Raw genomic sequence first — 19,787 nt, forward strand, 5'->3', positions numbered from 1 at the left:
TGTTACAGAGACCATATTTTGCATACGTTTTTGTAATTCATAGGAGTTGTAGAGAATGAAAAGAATCAAAACTGCAGAGGAAAATCTCTGTGTCCATATGAAGCCAGGTGATGTAGAAGGCATTTAGAAAGGTAGATCAACTGACCAAGGGTCGGAGCCAAAATGTGAGAGAGGTTCAAGAGAGGCCATTCTTTTTGTTGTTTTCCTAGCTGTGGGCAGTATGTTTTGCTTAAAACTAGAGCCTTAAACACAACTAGGGTTGTATGTGAGGGAAATATACTGAGTGTCTGTTGAGTTTGGAGACTGACTTCTGTTTTCACTCAGTGAGAACTGAGGTTCCAGCTCTTCTAAAGGCGCACGTGCGTTGTAAACCTGCTTCTAACATGGTGCCGCTTGTGTGACTATACAGGTCACCCTAGCCCCCTTGTTTTCCTCTCTGGTGGATTTTGAAGTCCCAGGAATAGCTGTTTCTCTTTCTAAAATATATGCTTTTGAACCAGAAATTTCTATGTGTGGGCAAAAACTAGGAATAAAGCCTTAGAGAGTCTTCATTCAAGTGGTATGGGAATTAAAAGGGTCAGAATGGCAGGACCAGAGACAATGCAGTCTACTTTGTTTTGCCAATACGGAAGTAAAACCAAAACTGATTTCTGCCTGTATTACTTCTCAGTTTAGCTAATTGTGAGAATTTTATTGCAAGTCTGATAATATGTGATGTTTGATTTAAAGCTCCAAATCTGAGTCTGTGAGACTCACCTTTTGCTAAAAGAAAGAAGCATATGCCTGTATTTTGTGTTTGAAGAATAAAGCTAAAAGCATGCACTGAGTTGAAGCTCCCCAACCCCCACCCACCACCCCCAAACCAAGAAAACGCAACTGGTGCAGTCATTTTGTGGGGGACAGGCTTCACGGCTGCAGCTGTCAGTCCTGAATTCCTTCTCACTTTGTGTGGTGTGAAACAAGATCACATTTATTCTGAAACAACCTGGGATGGCATATCAAATAACTTTTTGCAAATGTTCAAAAGTGTGTCTGTTACAGTTCTAACACCTTTTTCAATAGTAAATAATTTCACATAATCATACGCAGGGGCCAATGAGCTATACCATCATTTTAGATAGGGTGTATATGTGTATCAGTTTACTGTATAATTTATCTAATTGGAAGTAAAAAACAGGTAGGATCTAAATGACTGTGTAGGAACATAAGGTCCTATTAAAGGAAATGTCATGAAATATTTTAATCTTAGAAGTGCTGCATATAGTTTGGGCAGGTTAGATTTTGGCATCATATCTGGAATCTCCCATTTCTAGTGCAGTAGATTAGAATATTAAGTGTAATAATCTGTGTCATTGCCACAGGTTCCTTCCTGTTTTTGTCAGGGACAGGTTGAGGTTGGGAAAGGAGGAAGGTCATGTTCACTAAGGTAAAAAATTATTCTAGAAATAATAGTAAGGATGTGGCTGGAAGCAGTACAGTGTATATATATACTGTTTAGACTTATAGTCTGGCAGCCCTAACTTTGGCCTGTTGTGCATTTATTATTCATGGAGGGGTTTAGAATGCCAGTTTGTGGGGTTTTCTGGGTTTTCGGGTGTGCTTTTTTTTTTGTTAATCTGCAGAGGAGTTTTGAGCAGGTATTAACAGCAGCTGATGGTATTACAGAAAATCCTAAGAGACCTGATTGTCCTTGCTTGGCCTTTTTCATGCTCATTTAGGAAGTTAGTACTGTTTTATATGCTCTCTGCAATCACTTTGTACTGTGTCTTTGGAAGAACAGAGCTTTGCCTCAGTTCCTACTTCTCTGGTTTTTCTTCGGAGCCTAAGGGTTTATTTGGGCAAGTCTGATTGCATTGACATTCAAAATGTCCCATAAGGTCACGAAGTAGCCAAAATAAAACTTTTTAAGTTGGGAGAGAAGGAGTGCTCAGTATCAATTCACTAAAAGTTCTGAAAATTATGTTGATCTGTTCCTGTCATCTTTGCATGACCTGTATGACTTTCTTGAAAAGACTGTGTTTCAGGAGAGTTGCAGTCATGGAAAGAATAGAAGAAAAGGTAGGAAGGAAATGATAGTTGTTCCAATGAGTGACAAGATTTAGGAGCTAGAATGAAAAGCAGAAGTATAAGACCAGACTGATGTTTCTCTAATGCGTTCTAAAAGTTATGAAGCACTTTAAAAGGTGTCAGAAATATTTTTGCATTGTTCCGGACACCAAAGGTCCAGGCTTGGATCTTTGTAGGTATTGCTAAGGGGTTGCAGGGGTTACCTGCTGCTTGTGAAAGCTGGTGATATGAGCTTTCGTTTGACAGGAGGTTTTAGCTATCAGTGAAAGAGAAAGAATCTTTTTAATACATTAAGCCATATAAAAAGATGCAGACATTTACATTTAGCTTTTTTTTTTTTTTTTTTAATTTGCGTTAGGTAGCGTGACTACTTTGTGGCTATATGCAAAATCCAGTTTAGAACAACTTGCTTTGGTGAGCATATCAATTACAAATGGATCTTTTTTTTTAACTGAAGACTGAAAGATGCTCAAAGCTGTACTGCAAAATACTGAATACTGTTCAAAGGAGTGGTGTGACAGAAAGAAATTTCATAAAGATTAGTTTGAAACCATTAGAACACTTGATTTGGTAACAAATATTACTGACTTAACACATCCTTGGAATCAAGGCCTTGCATATCTTCCTGTCTGCTCATTTGTGTTGCAGCATTGCCTAGAAACTGAAGGATCAGGGTGCCCTTCTGGTAGGTGCTGTGGCTATAGGAAGGTCTGCTGATCACTTCCCAAGCCAGCATCTCAGCCAAGAACAGGGAGCTCCAGCCAGGCAGCTGCTGTAGCCCTTAGATTAGAGCTTTCTTGCTTAATTCAGTTAAGAAGTCTTTGCACTTTGTGGTGCTACTTGGCTTCTTGAAAGGAGGGGAGGGATGGGGACAGCTTTGGGTGTAGGAGCTTTACTTATTCCCACACTTCCGTAGTTCAGCCTTCAGGATGAGAAGGGGGACAGGAGATCACATTGTTTCCCTCTCCATATCTTTTTAGCTGTTTAGATTTAAAAGGACTTGGGAAGTCCTGTATTTATTTATCTTTAAGAGCACAGCATCTCGTGGATGTGATTGTTCAGTAAATAGTTTTCAAAATGGGCAACAGTGCCCATAGGCATTTTCTTGTTGTTTAAATCTAGCTAGCCTTTGTACAAACATAAAATTACTTACACAAATTACTGCTTAATTTTGTAACTCCTATGTCAACAAGATAATTCTGGTTTGCGAGTGATACTCTATTTATAGTCACAGTGCTGGAGTCTTATCACAAACCCACAACAGCAGAACTTCCTTTTATCTGCCTTGCAGTTTGCTCTGGGTCAGATCTTGATCTTTAATGCTCAGTGGTCCAGTGGTGAAAGACTCCAGAGATCTGAGAATTATTCTTGTTTCTGTCACTGATTTGCACCATGAATTTGAACAGCATGTGTTACCTTTCCAGGCCAAATACCCATCCCTGTTTTTTTCCCCTCTCACAGCCTTTGTGTGTCTGTTTCTCAGGTTATTAACACATCTAACCACATGCTGCTGTGGCACTCAGAATCAGTGAGCCCAAGTGTCAGCTGAGGTATGGCTGCAATACTACTAATAACAGCTTTTACGTAGACGGCCAAATGTACACTGACTTTGGGAGTCATGACTCCCTTTTGCATGGGCATTTCAGAAGTTGCTGCTGTAATGTAGCTGTAGTCAGATATGTTTTTGTCAGTTTATGTAACTCTGGAAGTAAAGTACTGGTTTATTGGGGTACAAGAGAGTGTTTCTGAAGGGGCTGCAGTGCTCAAGACACTGCGTGTACAAGAACCCCAATAACAATGGTTAGTGGTCAGGATTACTTTAATAAACTTTTAAGACCAAGCGTATGAGGATTGTATTTTCAGTGTACATCTGAAGAGGGTGTAATAGTCCAGTTTGGCAAGTAATTGTCTCACTTGATAATGCAATACTTTTTTTTTTGCCTTGTTCTAGATGTTGGAAATTGGCTGATACAAACAAATGCTTGTGAAACTTTTAGTCTTGTAGAATGTTGAATTGGAACACATTTAAGGACAATGTTTAAGACTCCCATAGGCTTTGTTGGCCAGCTATGGAAAAAGACCTTATTTGTTTAACCCCAAAGAGATGAATCCTAACTGAGGTTAAACCTAGTAATTAATCAGATGGCCTCTTCCCTTGTTTCACTGGTGACACTTTTTATAGTTGTGACAGTTTTTATTCAGGAAAGATCCAGGCCTGAACTTTTAATTCCAAAATTTGGCAAAAGAAGGTGGAAAACAGAACCCTATACAGAAATTCCTAATTTGTAGGCAGAAAAGGTGTTTCCCACTCCTCCCTTTCACTTGTGTTTCATCCATTTTTGCATTTTTTTCCAGGAAGAAAATGACAGATTATAGAGACTAGTATATTTTTGCTTTATGTTTATACAGTATTTAGTAGCTGGACTTTGTTCTTTCCCAGAGTCAATGAGCAATCCTGCTATAATCCTGTTAGAGGAACTCCACTTCTCTTTCAGCAGTGTTAAATCTATTCTGTTTGGTTCAGCTAGGTTCAACATATTCCCTAGTTTTTATGGCCATGAACATTCTTGCATTTAGTATTTCTGCCTTTCAGTATATTTGCACATCTAATACATGCATACACATATATATATAGAAGGAAGGATACCATACAATTGTGATGTTTGTACAGTGATGTAGTAAGATTATATTCAATCCAAAATTCATGGCTAGCATTATAGAAATGACAAATATTATATTTTTCTCATCACTCACTGTTTTAAAACACAACATAGTCCTTAATTCTTGAGTGATAAAAATGGAAGTAAGGGCAAAATTAGCTTTCTGCGAACTGAATTTTTCTGAAATGTCAGTGAAAGTGCATCTTACTTACTGATTGATCTCTAGCTGCTGTAGTTTACACATGACAAGTACCAGTTATGAACTGCTAAGAAGACACTGGAACAGATGGGGAGATTCAGATTTTACAGGGAAAAAAATAAGGAATAAAGTGAGTATTGATGAAATCAAAACCAGGCTGACAGAACCTGAAAAAAAGCACATTTTTATTATGGTGTAAAATGGTGATTAATGTGAAGAGTCATGTTTTCCTGCAGGCTAAGGACACAGTTGGTCACAAAAGGAAAGGCTGAAAAAAATGTTTGTGCACAGTTCTTCCACTTTAAGTACTTGCCACAACATGAAGCTCGTCAATGCTTAGTGAAATAACCCAAATCTGGTTTCCTTCCTTGTGAATGTAACAAATGGTGTTCATTAGAAGAATTGTTTTTAATGGCTCCCCTCTGGAAGAGCAGGAGTGCTTTGTCTCGCATCCTTGGTGTTTGTAATAAATAAATGCATCTCTGGTGGGTGGGACAAGATTAAGTCTGGTAAGAGACTGCAATATCTGTATTGAAGAATGAGTTTTGTACCTCGGGGCTCAGTTTTGTACTGAGATAAATAGGCAAAAATCTCATCGGCTGCAATGGGCACGTGTCTGATTATCAGCAGTCAGAACTGACACTGTTATTTGGAAATGAGATTATTGCACTGCTCCCTGTGAAGCTATTTGAAGAGTAAACTATTTATTAATGATTGGAAATAGATGTTAATAAGATTTTAATAGAGTTTGAGAGTGTTGTTAGTGAAGACCTTAATGGAAATAGGAGTTTTCTGAGGGAAAAAACTGCTGGAGAGTAAACTTAGTAATTTAGTAGTCTGAAATGCTAAATGAGTAGTGTTTGAAAATTACTTTAAGTGACTGTGTTTGTTAGCAGTAGCTTACATTTTCTGGGGGAAGAGAAAAGATTTCCTTGAAGATGCTTATGAAAAGCAGCTGCATTTTTCAAATTTTAAATAGAAAAACTAAGCACCTAAAAATTTGAGAATATACTGGAGAAGTAACCTGTTTTCTGCAACCACAGTAATAGCTTTTCTTTTGTAATGAACTGTGCTTATTTCCTACCAATAGTTTTTTTGGAAAGTAGTCTTCTGCAAAATTTTAAAGCTTGCAACATGGGATATTTAAAATACTTTTAAAAGATTTTTTTTTAAATGAATCTTTCTGTGAATGTGGGATTAATTATTTTAAAAAATGTATTTCCCTGCTGCAGAATATTCCACCTCAGCCTGACAGAGCTCCCCAGAGTGTGTGCTTTTAATGTATTCGATCCGTTGGTTTTATCTTCTGCATGGTGTGCTGCGGTGGTTAAATTTCAGCTGAGGTGGGTCAGTGAGAGCAGGTTGTTCCAAAGGTGAAAGTCCTCCGAAGACCTGATGAGCAGCTCCGCAGGGTTAAACTGAGGGATGACAAGGTGAAATTCTGACCTCGCTCAGGCTGCACTCCAAGTGTACGGGAGCCTGTTTGTGAGAGGGACTCAGTCTGGGCAGAGCACCAGCCACAGGAGGAGGGAAGCCTGGGTGAGGGCTGGAAACCCAACCGGCTTCATCCACACTCTGAACCTACATCAGCTGCTGGGGACACTTCTGATGTGACTCCATGAACATCTTCCTGCAGTGATTAGTGTTGGGTTCACAAGCAGCACAGGTCACACACGATGTGCCTGTCAGGAGAAGTTTAAGAACCGAGGGAGCTCGGGAGTATTTATTGGGTAACGTGCACTACTAGCAAGGCGTTGTTATTGCCATTGGTGCAGAAGATAAATACTCCTTTATTTTTTTTCCTGGGCTTTTAAATAACGGCAGGTTAAGGAATAGTGTTGGGGTGCATATTAGCTTGGTAATTCATTGTAATTTATTAACTTGTACCTGGAGCAGAGAGGCAGGGCAGGTGGAAACTCATAGTCCTTCCATAAAGCTACTTACCTTTAAAGGCAAAGTCCATATAGTTAGTATGTCTTATCAGAGGATCAAGCACATATGGTGTGAAAGGATTTCTGACTTGGACACGCAAGGGGCTTATCTTCAGAGAGAAAGGTATGGCTTTTTTACTTAGGGGCAGCTAACAAGCATTAGTTATCCCAAGATAAAATGTAAGGATGAGGTGCTTTTTTTTTAATTCTAGATAAACTTGCAAAGTGAGCCAACTGGGAAAGTAATTTACTGCATTTACGTTGTGATAAATCCACAATGCTTGATCTTTGATATGTTTTTCTCTCGGAATAAGTTATACTCATTACTTAACCCCAAACCATGCCTCCTTTTCTAGAATATGGAGACAAATTCAGACATAAAAGATATCTGAAGCTGTTCCTAATATGTTAAGAACTTGCTATTTTTTTGATACAAGGAAGAATTTTGTTATACTGTCTTAATAGTAGAATAACTTAGTTTAGAAAGGACCACTGGAGATTGTCTTGTCTGATCTGCCTCCCGCTCAAAGTGGGAGAGCCAAGTTAGATCAGGTTGCTACTCATGTAATCCATGGCCTCTTCCTGATACTCAGAATCTGTCTGTGGCTTTTGTTTTGGTGTATTCAACTTTAAGGATGACCTGTAACTTCAATGACGTCACTATAACTTTTGCACTTTCTAAGAGGAATTCTTTGCAAGGTTAGGGGTAATTTTTGCCAATGACTTAATGAGGTCAAGATAAGACCTAGAGGTTTCAGCTTGGTTGTTGCTGTTGTTGTTGTTTTTTCCTAGTTGCAGCTGTACTTAAGATGAAAGATCCCTTTTGAAATCCTTAGCAACACACATTTGGCAGGGTTAACCAAAACCTAATAACATCGAACTATAAAAATGGTAAGCTTTCAGTCAAAGAGGAAGCAAGATAGGAACAAATAGTGGCCTTTATTAAACATTTGTATTCACTATTTTACTTCACAAACTATAACTTCAGTAATTCTACTTTGTCCTTTCCCAGCTGTAATTAAGGTCACAGATACCAGACTAAACATTTATAAAAAATAAGAACAGAGTAGCAAAGGAAAAAAGGAGCGATACTGTCAAGCTATAAGAATTTACTCAGGCAGAAAGGCACTTTTGAAGAATTCTTTATGAACAGTGATGTTAGGAAGATATGTATCATAAAGTTTATGGAACTGATTGTTGTGAGTTGAATTAGAGTTTTGGTGTAACTTGGATTCATTATTTCCTCATTAATACAGACTCCTGTGCTATTCCAGATTGGGAGATGCGTATAGCAGAAATGTTGAATTAAAAATATATTCCAGATATTAAAACTAATTTTTAATATCCTCATTTGCTTTTTGACAGTAGTTTCCTGTGATACTTTGACATAATTAATTATTAACTGCCTTCACAGATATTAATATATCCTGTATCTTAAAATGCTAACCAAGAATTGCTTTATGGTTTGTGTTTTAGCCGTCGGTCTGGCCAGTATACAATGAACCATGACCATTCCAAGAAGACCCCTGATGGAGCATCGTTTGACCGCTCAGCATCCCAGGACTCCTTGGATGAACTATCTATGGATGACTACTGGAAAGAACTTGAAAACATCCATGAAACCAGAGGAAATAATCATGAGGAACGAGTAGCACTTGTAGTGAAAGAGCCAGATGGTAATGAAATCTGTTCTTGTGAATGATCATCAGTTTGCTGATTAGAGATTTTTCTGTAAGTCTTATTTTAAGAGATGGCACCCACCAAACAACTTAAATCAAAAAGGAGGTCACTCTGCTGAACACCCACTGTTGAAAATTCTGTTGCCTCTGATGCATATCACCAGAAACAGTCAGAACCTTGAAAGAAACCTGTATTGGAGATAAGTAAGAGTCTGGTTTTCCTTTAAACGGTATTTGCAGAACATCAGAAAAGTAAACGGTATTTGCAGAACATCAGAAAAGTACCTGTACTTGCAAATCACAACAATCAAAGCTTTATTTGCAGTTTACTGTTAAAAAATGTGCCCTTTCACTCTTAGTGTATATTGTTCATTATTGTGGCTATGTTGGATAGAAACCTCATGCTTTAGAAGATAAGCAACAATTAACTGGTTTAAGTTTAGTGAGTAACTTTCTATGCTTGTAACTATTGTGACTGTTCAGTTGTATTATTTTTGTTTCCCAGAAGCATCAATTATGGGCCACTCCTGAGGGCATGATCTTAGAAGTTGGGCAATTTCTTTGTTTTTCTTTTCCTAACAGACAAAAGAGGAGTCACATCCTTAATTACACTCTTTTCTCAAAAATTTTTTAACAGTGGGGTATCTGCCCCTCTCCCATTCTTACAAGAGACCCACAGTCTCGGTAAATCAAAATGGCGATCTTTGCACGTTGGTGTGGCCTCTACATGAGTGAGAAGAATGTGCTACATTTGGTTTCAAAGGGATTTGCGCTTCTTCCTCCCTAGGCAGTTTTTGAATGTGAATGTGTTTCGAAACATCACCACTATTTACAAGTGCTCTGAAGCTGATAGTGGTATGGACTCTGGAGAAAGCAGCAAGGCTCCAAGCCTGCATGCCCCAGGGAGCGGGGTGTCTGAGAGAGCCACGAGGCTTTCTGCAGACCAGTGGAGCCCATTGTTCTGCAGTGCATGAGCCTCTTCTCTTACCCCAGTTTACTGATGCTGCTACACCTTCAGGCTCTGCACTCAAAACCCCACTATTTCCTTTTCTATTTATATATATAGCCTTCTTCCCCATAGCTGCTGCTCCAGCTCAAGCTGCTGACTCTGGCATGAAGCCCAAGTGAGTCACCTCAGTTGAGCAGATCTGCTTGAGCAGACACTGCTCTGCCCCACACCTTGCCTAATGAGTAGCACCTTGCTTGGGTACAAGTACTGCTGAATGTTCAGGACACTATACGTGGCTGATGGACCTGCCTGGGCAGGGGGGCTTGCTTGAGATGCAGCCATGCAAAGGCAAGGCAGGGGACAGGTGAGATATACCTTGCTCAAATCTTCTCTGGAGAATGGGTGTAACTCTTCTTTACAGCCCTAATAACAAAATCTGAGAGCTTTGTCAGAGGCTTAGGCTTTGGGTGCATAGCAATAGCAAAATTCATACTTAAATTTTGTGTTTGTTTTATGAATGTTGTTAATATTCAAGAGCCCACTTGGATGTGCACTGGACACTATTGGGAAACTACAGTCAATAGTGAAGCCAACATGCCACCTTTGGAGTACTTTTAGATATCTGATAAATGGAAATGTTGCTTGAATGTCTGAGAGGGTTGTTGGAATCCAGCAAAAGTTCAGCTGCTACAGACAGAGCTTGGTGTTTTAAAGAAAGTATCGTTAGAGAAAGATGCTGATTTCAGAAGTAGAAGTTTTGCCATCAGTGACAGTATTTAATAGCTTTCTCCTCTTTCATGTGCAGTGATCTGTCAATAGAGGATACCTTATGAGCTATAAGACTAAAGCAACGATTGTTTTGTGGGCTGTCAGCAGGCTGGAGACCATGTCATAAGAACTGATTAAAAAATAACAGTAAGGTGACTCCTGTGGCCTGGTTTGTCCTTCATTAAATTGAGCTAGTGGAGAGCTGTAGGATTAATGTTTCAAGAAAAGTAGACAGAACCATGTCAGTAAAAGAGCTAAAAAGATTGAGGATTGAACTAAAAATCAATGAAGCAGCAATGATCAGAGGCTTTCCAACTTCCTCATACACATTTATATCTAGGTACATTTATAAAATGGTATATGATTTAGTAGAAGTGCTGTAGATAATAAAGATTGCCCCATAGCAATCTGTATTGGATTAAGTATTTTAAAAACTTTGATATCATATGTTAAACCTTTTGAAGCTCTTTAGAAACAAAAGCTTTTTCTCCAAGTCATGATAGTGTAAGTAATTGTTCTTAATTGTGGGTCCCCTTGGTACCTTCCCTGTGCACTGCATCAACTAGATCGTGTTATTAACATCCAGTGTGCTTAACAGTACTCGAAAGCCAACATTTATGCCTTTTCCTCTTTGCCTTGCTTAGAGGGAGAACTGGAAGAAGAATGGTTGAAGGAGGCAGGTCTGTCAAATCTGTTTGGCGAGAGCTCTGGCGACTCCCTGGAAAGTGTGGTGTTTCTGTCCACACTGACCCGAACCCAGAAGGCAGCGGTAGAAAAGCGAGTAGAGACTGTCACGCAAACCATGAGGAAAAAAAACAAACAGCACCAGATTCCTGATGTCAGAGATATCTTCAGGCTACAAAACGACTCAAAGGGAAAAGTAAGTTCCTGTCTGGTTTTTCTTTTTTTTTTTTTTTTTTTTAATTCTGGCAGAGAGAAGAGAGTGAGATGTAGGGGTAGGGGGAGAGGAGAGGGATGCACAGACATGAAAGGGACATTTCCAGAAGATTTGTGTCTAATTTTCACTGATTTCCAAGGGAATTTTTTACTGAATTTATGGGAATAGCATTGGTCCAGACTTGCCATTGCATTAAGCAATTTTAGTATGTAGAAAGAAGTATGTATATTGGCCTTATATTACTTAAACGTCATGAATAAAACAACCACTCCATGGTTAAGATATTAATCTGAATTAATTTTAACACAGATGCAAAGCTCATGGCAACAATCACCCAAAAAGCTACTGAAAGTCCACTTCTGTCTTTGGATGGTAGTGCCCTGCAGCCATCCTGAGGAGTCTGCGAGATAGGAGGCAGCACCTCTTACTTACTAGTCCTCTTGATTCTTTTTTTTTAAAAAAAGGGACATCAACCTAACGTCCTCTATTTTGGCTAGGTCTTTGTGCCTGTCAGCTGGGAGCTTAGACCTCGCACTAGCTCCCAGGGCCTGTGTGTGTGGGAAGTTACTCTGACAAGTCCTGAAGGGGCCCAGTTTCCTCTCGTGGGGTATCAAACAGGAGAGTTCCTCTCCCACAGGCAGGAAAGGGGAAGGAGGAAAATGGAGACTATGATTAGAATTCCTCTTCTGTGAAGAAGCATATGTGTCCGGTCTACTACCCCAAAAACAACGAGATCTTCAGCTGTAGGAAGACTCTTGACATGATGGAAGAGCATGGCTAGCTTATCTGACCTCAGCCCCGTCCCTCGTTCTCACTGCGCGCTGCTGCTGTTCAGCACAGTGGTAGCGGTGGTGGAAAGCATGGCAAATATTGAGGGAATTTAGCTTCCTCCTTCCCCCAACGGCTTCCTCTTCTTCAGCAACTCCTTTCAAATCCATTAGAGGTGAAATGTAGTGGGGAGAATTTGTAAGCTCAAGTGTATGTTCTGGAGGCACAAGTTTCCTTTCACTATTCCATTTTGCACGTGGTTGCAGAAAGGATATTAATGCTATAAAAGCTTTCTGGGATCTGATTTGGAGTTGACTACGCCTAAAAATTACAAGATCTAATAGCAGAGCAATTTAGGAAAAATATCATATAAGCTTAAAGTAGTATAATTTGCCTTTCAAGTATGTTATTTCAGTAATGCACAAGAAATACTCATGTTCCTGTATTTAAGCTACACATTGTAATGTTTGAAAATCATATGTCACAGTGTTCAGTAGACTTCTGTGTCTCTTAAACTGCATGTTTTGATATTGATGACATCAGTGAGAAGTAACGCAAACAGACAAATTATTGTAACCGTTTAAGATGTATGAAACAGAAGGTCAAAATATTTATTAAATGTAAAAATAACTTTAAAAAAATCCTTCTAAACCTGTCTCCTTGACTGAAATAAAATAATACAAGCATAGGCCCTCAAATCTATACTACATTCTTTTCTCCAAAGCAAGAATGATTATTCAGAAATATTTGCTTGTGCTTGTTCATCTGATCTGTCACATAAAACCTGTAGTGAAGTAGCTTCTACAACCTTTCTGGGTAACTTGTCTCAGTGCTTTTTTACTCTCCCGTCATTAGAAAACTCTTTATGTAACAAAAGAGGACTGAAACCATCTGCAACTGTATGAAGTCATTCCAGTTTATTAATAGCCTCTGAAAGTCCTGTAACCTCCTTTCACCTGGAGGAAAGCAGGAGGAAAGGTAAAACAATAGTGTTGATGTTTCTCATCAATGCAACAATTGTGTTGATGCTTTTACTAAATTTCCTGACATATTCCCAAAGAGAAGCTGGACTTTTGGTACCTTGACAGCTTCCCAGTCTACTTCTACTGCTCTGTGAAACAGTAGTAATTTTCTAGGCAGTCATGCTATTTTCTTCCACTTCTCAGGGTCTCTGGTTTTTTAAAAAAGTAAATATACAGATTTGTGTTGGTAGGAGAAATCTTTAAGGCTTGAATATTTTTCTCAGGAAGTACAGAGTTATACAGCGCTTGAGTAAAATACAACTGGAAATCCAGAGTGCTAAACATTCAATATTGATTTGAGTTGCTGAAAAGATAATAAAAATAATACTTGCATATGTGTATAGATTTTCTACATGTTCTGAAATTTTTTTGCTACGGTAGGTGTCATCCAGTTCATGGAATGTGACAAATTTGTGACTGGGTAATGCAGCACTGTAGAAAGGAGAAGATGGTTAAAATCCTTTCCTGTTTTGTTGCCTCTTCAAAGGGTCCTAGTTTTGCTGTTGGGAATCTAAGCTGTAAGCACAGATATTAATGTTAGGCTGCTCTGCAAAAAGGATGGGATTGTTCTGTAGGGGAGGCAACCATTAAAGACTTTGCAAGAAGAAGGAATTTGGACTGAGTTAGTCAAAATGTCTCCTCCAGATTCCCTTCCCATATACTTTCCAGTGCAAACCATGGTTTCAGGTCAAAGACTAAATTTTCTCATACTGTGCAACTCTGCAAAATTAAATCTTATGCCCACTTAGCCTTTTAGGAAGAGGCAGAATGGACTTAATTACTTCTTTTTTTAATTAGCTAGATTTCAGGTCCCCTTAGACTCTTGGCAAAGTGTTTTCTACTGAAACACACAGGTGTGCCTCTGCATACCTCTGAATTGTAGCAGTATGTGTTTTAATCCTGCACAAAGTCAAAGGAGTTTCTACAACCATGCATTTGGTTTTTATAGGCATGTATATTTATTGTTCCTTTCTTAGGTCTGTGATGTAAGTGAACCCTCAACTGTGAGAACAAGTGAAAACAGAAATGAAACACAAGATGAAATGCAAGGTAATGCCAAACTACTATAGTTTTTTTTACTTTGGCTTTGTAGGCTTTCAACTACACAAACTACTACATTGGTCCATATTTCAAGTAACTTTTCAGCAAAAGAAAATGAAATTCAAAAGACCCCTCCCTGTCACTGCCAGGTGAGACAGAGCATCATAGAAGTCCTTAGCTGATTCTAAGTTTCTGTTTTGAGAGTATGAAGGATTTTGAAAAGCTTTCTGCTGTTCTTCATGTCCAGTAATAAAAGGGTGGCTACTCTGCATCATCTTAGGTTTCTTTCAAGTAGGGGTTGTACCATGTCTGTTATACCACTGTACCCATCACTGTAGAGGTCGAGATATTAACTGGCAGCCATTTAAGCTTTAAGATGCTGCATTTCTATTCTGCATTGTTTGTATGTTGGTTTTTGTTTTTTTTTTCCTTCTTACAGAGGACCTGATAGGGCATTGGTGTTACTCTGAACCCTATAGCCACTTAAATAGGCAGGCAGATCAAGTTCCCTACTGCAAGTTACTTAATCTATAATTAGACTTAGAAGACAGCAACAAACAATACAGGATGTGCATGAAAGTTGAAGTGGAAGAGATATAAACCAGCCCTGAATATCACCAAATCTGTGCATTTCCATAAGTGCTGTTAACCCTTCCTTCCCTCCCTCTCAGCAAACCTCACTTCAGTAAGAACAGTCAAAAACTGGGAGGACTGCCAGACTGCTGGTTCAGCACAAGGGAAGGAAGAGATGCTTGGTGCTTATGTCAATAAACTGCACTGTAGGATTCAGAGATGGAAAATTACCAAGCAATTATTACAAAGTTTTTATCACATCTGGTTCTTTTTTTTTCCAGTGGCCCTGATGAACCCTTTAGAAATGTGGAGTTCTGACAGGCAAATCCCATATGCTAGCTCTCCTCAGCACAGATTGTGATATGGATAGCAAATGCAGCATGCTTACATCCTGATACACTTATGCTCTTGTCAACATGCTAAAGTGGGCTCTGCTCCCAAGACTGGAGCAGGAAGAAAAAATCAGTTCAACTTGCAGTCAAACCATGTAAGTTTGGTGGTTTTAAAAGCACTGCACCTGTTTCAGTGCTGTGCTGTGATCTTTGCTCCAGAATGATGAACAAATTAGTGTTATACAAACAGTGAATTAATTTAAAGCAAAAAATAAACAATGCCTGATATTTCAGAGATACTAAATATTTATGAAATACAAATCCAAAGACATTATATAAAAGTGGAAAACCCCTTTGACAAAGAAGTAGCACTAATTTTACCTGAAAAATATGAATATAATCTGCGATACTATAAAAAAAAATTCAGAGCTTAAATTGAGATGTCTTAAAATGGCTAGAGTGAATGCCTCTGGCCTTTCTACAAAGGTGGTGACTGTTCCTGACTTTGTATTTGAATGCTGCATTCCCAAGCGCTTCTGCCAGACTGAAGATTATAGTGGTTTGCTCTTAGAGCATGCATGGGCTGTATGAACCTGTGCTCACTCCTTCTTTCTTGCCAGTCTGACACACCTTTTTTCTTGCCTAAACAATGTAAGCAAACTCAGGGAATAATACAAAACCATTACTTTTTTTACTCTTTTCTGCCTGATCCTGCTCGTACAGGACAGTTTAATGAGTTCCTAGGATTTTTTTGTTGGTAGATGCATATTTGAGCTTTTTGGAAGCACCCTCACTTACTGTCTTTAAGTACTTCTTTGTTTCATGTAGGTACAGAACATATCTACAGGAAACAAACAAAAAAATATTTAAGCTGTCTAAAGACATTATTATATCAACAATCCATAACACTCACTAAAGACCTGCAAAGCTAGCAATATCTAACAGCTACCAAAGAGAAAAAACAATTTTGTTTGGATGCCTGTGAAGAGGAGTAAATATCTGTGTAAATATCTCAAAAAATAAATAGGAAAGAATAAAGCAGATGAAAAGCTAGATACTAGTTAGCTTAAATAGGGGAGCAGCAAATGTCAGTTTATTGTGGGACTACAGTTGTCCTGAACACACAGGATTAGCTACAGGTTAGATAAAACCTCTGTATAAAGACAACCTCAAAGCATAATGATCTGGGAAATGGATGAAAGAATTGTGTGTACTATGTGTAACATGAAGGAAAATACTACAATATTTGCTTCTTGGTGTAGTTGTATTTTTTAGTTAAAGAGTTTGTTTCTGATTTCATTTTACATGATAAATGAGGAATCTATGGCTGGAGTGATAAAGTGTTAGTGAAAACATTACAAAGTTTTTAATTTTCTATTTAAAATAATTTATCAATTATCATTTTAGAGAAATGCTGTTGTCAGTCAGAAAAAAATCAGCCATGCTACCTTTCAATTTATTGATTAAGATCTATCAGCATAGCTCCATTGCGGTATACTCTAGATTTTCTAGTAAAATTAGGAAATAGCAAGGTTGACACTTTCAATATTTCCATGTCCTATTAAAAAGAAACTCAAAATGTAACCCCACTCCTGAAGAATTCCCACCACATTTTATGTGATCTTTAAATAGCATGGGGAACCAAGGAAACGGAACAGGTCTAATGTAAAATATGTTTTCCACATACTTTTAGACAATATTTACATTTTTCTGTATCACACTTGCATTTCTCTCATGAAATATTGCTTGCAGTTGGCAGACTGGCAGAACACCAAAGCTGCTTCCTCGTACAGCTGCTTCCTAGTTAGTGAATGCACAACAATAGGAGCACGGCTTATACACGACCAAGAAGAAACTCTCCACAGCAACAGCATTTCCAGACCTTTAAAATGTGCACAGCATTGCCAAGACATCTGCTTTACACGGCAGGGCACCTTCGTATGACCAGAGGATTGAAATAGGAGCTACTGCTTTATTGTTTGTTAACATCAGATCCCTCCCAGGCTATAGGAAGTATGTGGGTCACGTATGGACCACACTAGCTTGACAAAAGTCTTGAGGGGATGGGGAACTGTTTTCCTTTAGTTCAGATGCATTAAATAGTTTACATGATGTATACAGATATACACACAGGGAGGCTAAATATCGAAGACAGGGATGAATTTGACCTTGGGTATGTTTGGTTACCGAGGTCTCGTGTATCTCTTTACCTAAAGGAGCAGCTCTAGTTTCAGGATCAGCTTAATCTTTAGTGTATGCCCCGGGCATCTTTCTGGGTCTATGGAAAGCGAGCAGAAGCCACTCTGGAAAGAGCAAGTGGTGAGTAACACACACAACTGTCAAAATTTGGAAATGTTTTATTCTACTTCTCACAGCATTGCGTGGTTGTAAGTAGAGTCAAAGTGTTATCTCAGATCCACCTCCTCTCTCTGGAAGTGTCTCAGCTCTAGATCAATGACACTGAAGTGTGACTGGTTGCATAAAGCTCTGTGCCCTACCAGAGTGTGGCTGTGGTGACTGCAGACACTTGCCTATCAGGTACCCTGAGTTTGGCCCTGTCAGACTGAGGTAGTTTTCAGGACTCACTCTACAGAATATCAGAGACTAGTCTTGTTGTATCTATAGTCTTTCAATTATGTGCAGGTATGATTCAGAAAAATTTTCAAGTGTGTAATTTTTTTTTTTTAAACTTGATGCTTCATATGTTGTTTGGGTTGTGTGCTTGCAGCTCAGCTCTTTTGCAGACCACTGAAAGTATCAGTGTAGACCAGCACATCCCTGATGCCTTCTCTGTTAATCAGCCTATCTGCAGTTTTTCCCCTGCTTCAAGGTCAAATGTTGCTGTAGCTATAACTATTTTCTGGGAAATTTTTTCAGTCCTGACTTAGCATAGTAATTCCAGGCCATACAAGAATTTCCCACAGCAGTGTAAAGAAATTATTATGGTACATATTATTATACCAAAGCATATGCACTGCTCATGGTTCTCCTTATCTCACATCCATTTCCATCCAGCTTTTCCTGCGCTTATGGTATGTTAGCTTTGAACAGGCTGCACTGGTCTGCTGTCTGTGAGTAGCAGCCAGTGGCAGAATCATGGTCCCGTTGAAATGAGCCGGATTGATTTGTTCTGGTTTTAAGAAAGTCTGAATTTCATCACAAATACTTGCAAGGTACTTGTAATGTTCTGTACAAGGAATGTAGTCCTGGATGTGTCCTTTAAGAAGTACCATATAATGAGAGGGGTGGTGGAGAGATCAGAATCTTTATCTGTCTAAATTATCTTTGTGCTTTGTATTAAATAGTGTTATTTACAATCTAATTTTCCTCTTGCTTCTTTCATTATGTGTTTTAACTTCAGACTGAAAAACCAGTGGTTGATTTCCTATGAAATTAGATGACTTATTTTTCTGAAAGCAGAACTGCCTCTCCCTTTTTTTCTGTGGTTGTGGGGTGTTTTTTTTTTTTTTGGTTTGTTGGGTTTTTTTTTACAAAAAAAAATGTTCTAAATTTGCCTAGTGTTTGATTCCTTTAAGGAACAAAGAAAGAGAAGTAAGGTCATTGTTGTGTACTTAGTCCTTCCCTGTATCGAGGAAACATGTCCAAACAGTTCTGAGGAATCTAGGCTCTTCAGACTGAGTTGAGGACAGGAATGTTGGGACAATGACATGATCTGTGTACTCCCTGTTATTCCCAAATGTTAATTCTTTGGATCATAGAGGAAATATTCTCTTTTGCTTTTGAAATTTTAACAGCAGAAAGAATTGCTGGTTTGTTTGCTGAATGTTACAGTCTTTGAGGCAGGAAAGTGTTTGATGGCAATAAACTTCTGATGCCAAAGCTGTTTGGCTCTGGAAGGTCCTGGGAATCTGCTGTTTGTCTGAGGTGGATTGCTTTATCTTTTCATAATAGGTAAAAAGAAAAAAAAAATACATTGGCAGAATTATTAAAGAAAAACTACAAAAGATAGGCCCTTGTAAGAAGCTAAATTTTCAGATGAGATGAAAAATGCAGAAATCAGTGAATTTGCAACCAGAAAGTCCACCCCTTGCACAGCATTAATTTCTACATGGTTTTTCTACAAGTTTACTCTCATTCAGTGAGTGGTGCTCAGTTGTGCTGCTGTTGATAATTTGTTTTTTCACTCTGTTTTCAGGCCCAAAGTTCAGTCTCGGAACGGATGAGCAGAGGAGCCCGCTTGAAGACATGCCATTTTCGGACACTGACATCAATTTGGAGATACCATTTGCAGAACAGGCAGCTAATCTCAAAGACAGCTCAGTAGGCAGAATGTGCAAGGGTGGAGGGGGTGACACTCTTCTCCCAGTAGGTGTTTCTTCTTTATTGCTCTAATTTTTTATTTTTACTAGTGGTATTGGTTGGATGATATTTATCTGATAGTAGGTGAATTAGAGATTTAGAAGAAAGTTGTCAGATCCAGCTTTGTGGAGATAGACCTTCTCAAGATAATTCATTTTTGGGAATCTCAATAACATGGAAGTAACTACTTTTATGCTTATTTATGTCATTGTCTGCCTTGCAAAATGCGCTCTCTATATAAGCAAAAATGGACTGCTAATATTGAGTTGGAATAGTGTCTTAGTGGTAGTTGTACACAAACTGTGTCCTCATTTCATTTGTTACAGCCCCTTTTCCTGTTACGTGAGGTGAGATCCTTTACCTCTGTAATAAGAATCTCTGTTATTTAAAAAGGGTTGGTGGATGCCTGCAGAAACCATATGTGGTTATCCAGTGCAGAAAGGTGAGGGATGAGATTGAAGAACAGAGTGGTCCATGGAAGTCTAAAGTCAAACGGCAGGAAATTAAGGATTAGTTTGTGTTCAGTTTTACTTTCCAGCTCTCAAGAAAAAAGATCCTATGACTGGAGTGTTGGAATGCA

General features: G+C 38.7%; 1 protein-coding gene across 1 annotated transcript; it reads left to right on the plus strand.

Annotated features, from left to right (window-relative positions):
* Positions 1–8,333: 8,333 nt before the first annotated feature.
* Positions 8,334–19,213, plus strand: LOC104469084 (rho GTPase-activating protein 18-like; the record flags this gene model as incomplete). The annotated part of the gene is made up of 4 exons (XM_010083439.1): positions 8,334–8,533; positions 10,898–11,133; positions 13,919–13,991; positions 19,044–19,213. Coding segments are annotated over 4 exons (679 nt in total), but the record flags the coding sequence as incomplete, so codon positions are not given.
* Positions 19,214–19,787: the final 574 nt, after the last annotated feature.

The sequence above is a fragment of the Pterocles gutturalis genome, unplaced genomic scaffold, assembly GCF_000699245.1.
Source record: "Pterocles gutturalis isolate BGI_N339 unplaced genomic scaffold, ASM69924v1 scaffold43680, whole genome shotgun sequence".
NCBI classification, from domain to species: domain Eukaryota; kingdom Metazoa; phylum Chordata; class Aves; order Pterocliformes; family Pteroclidae; genus Pterocles; species Pterocles gutturalis.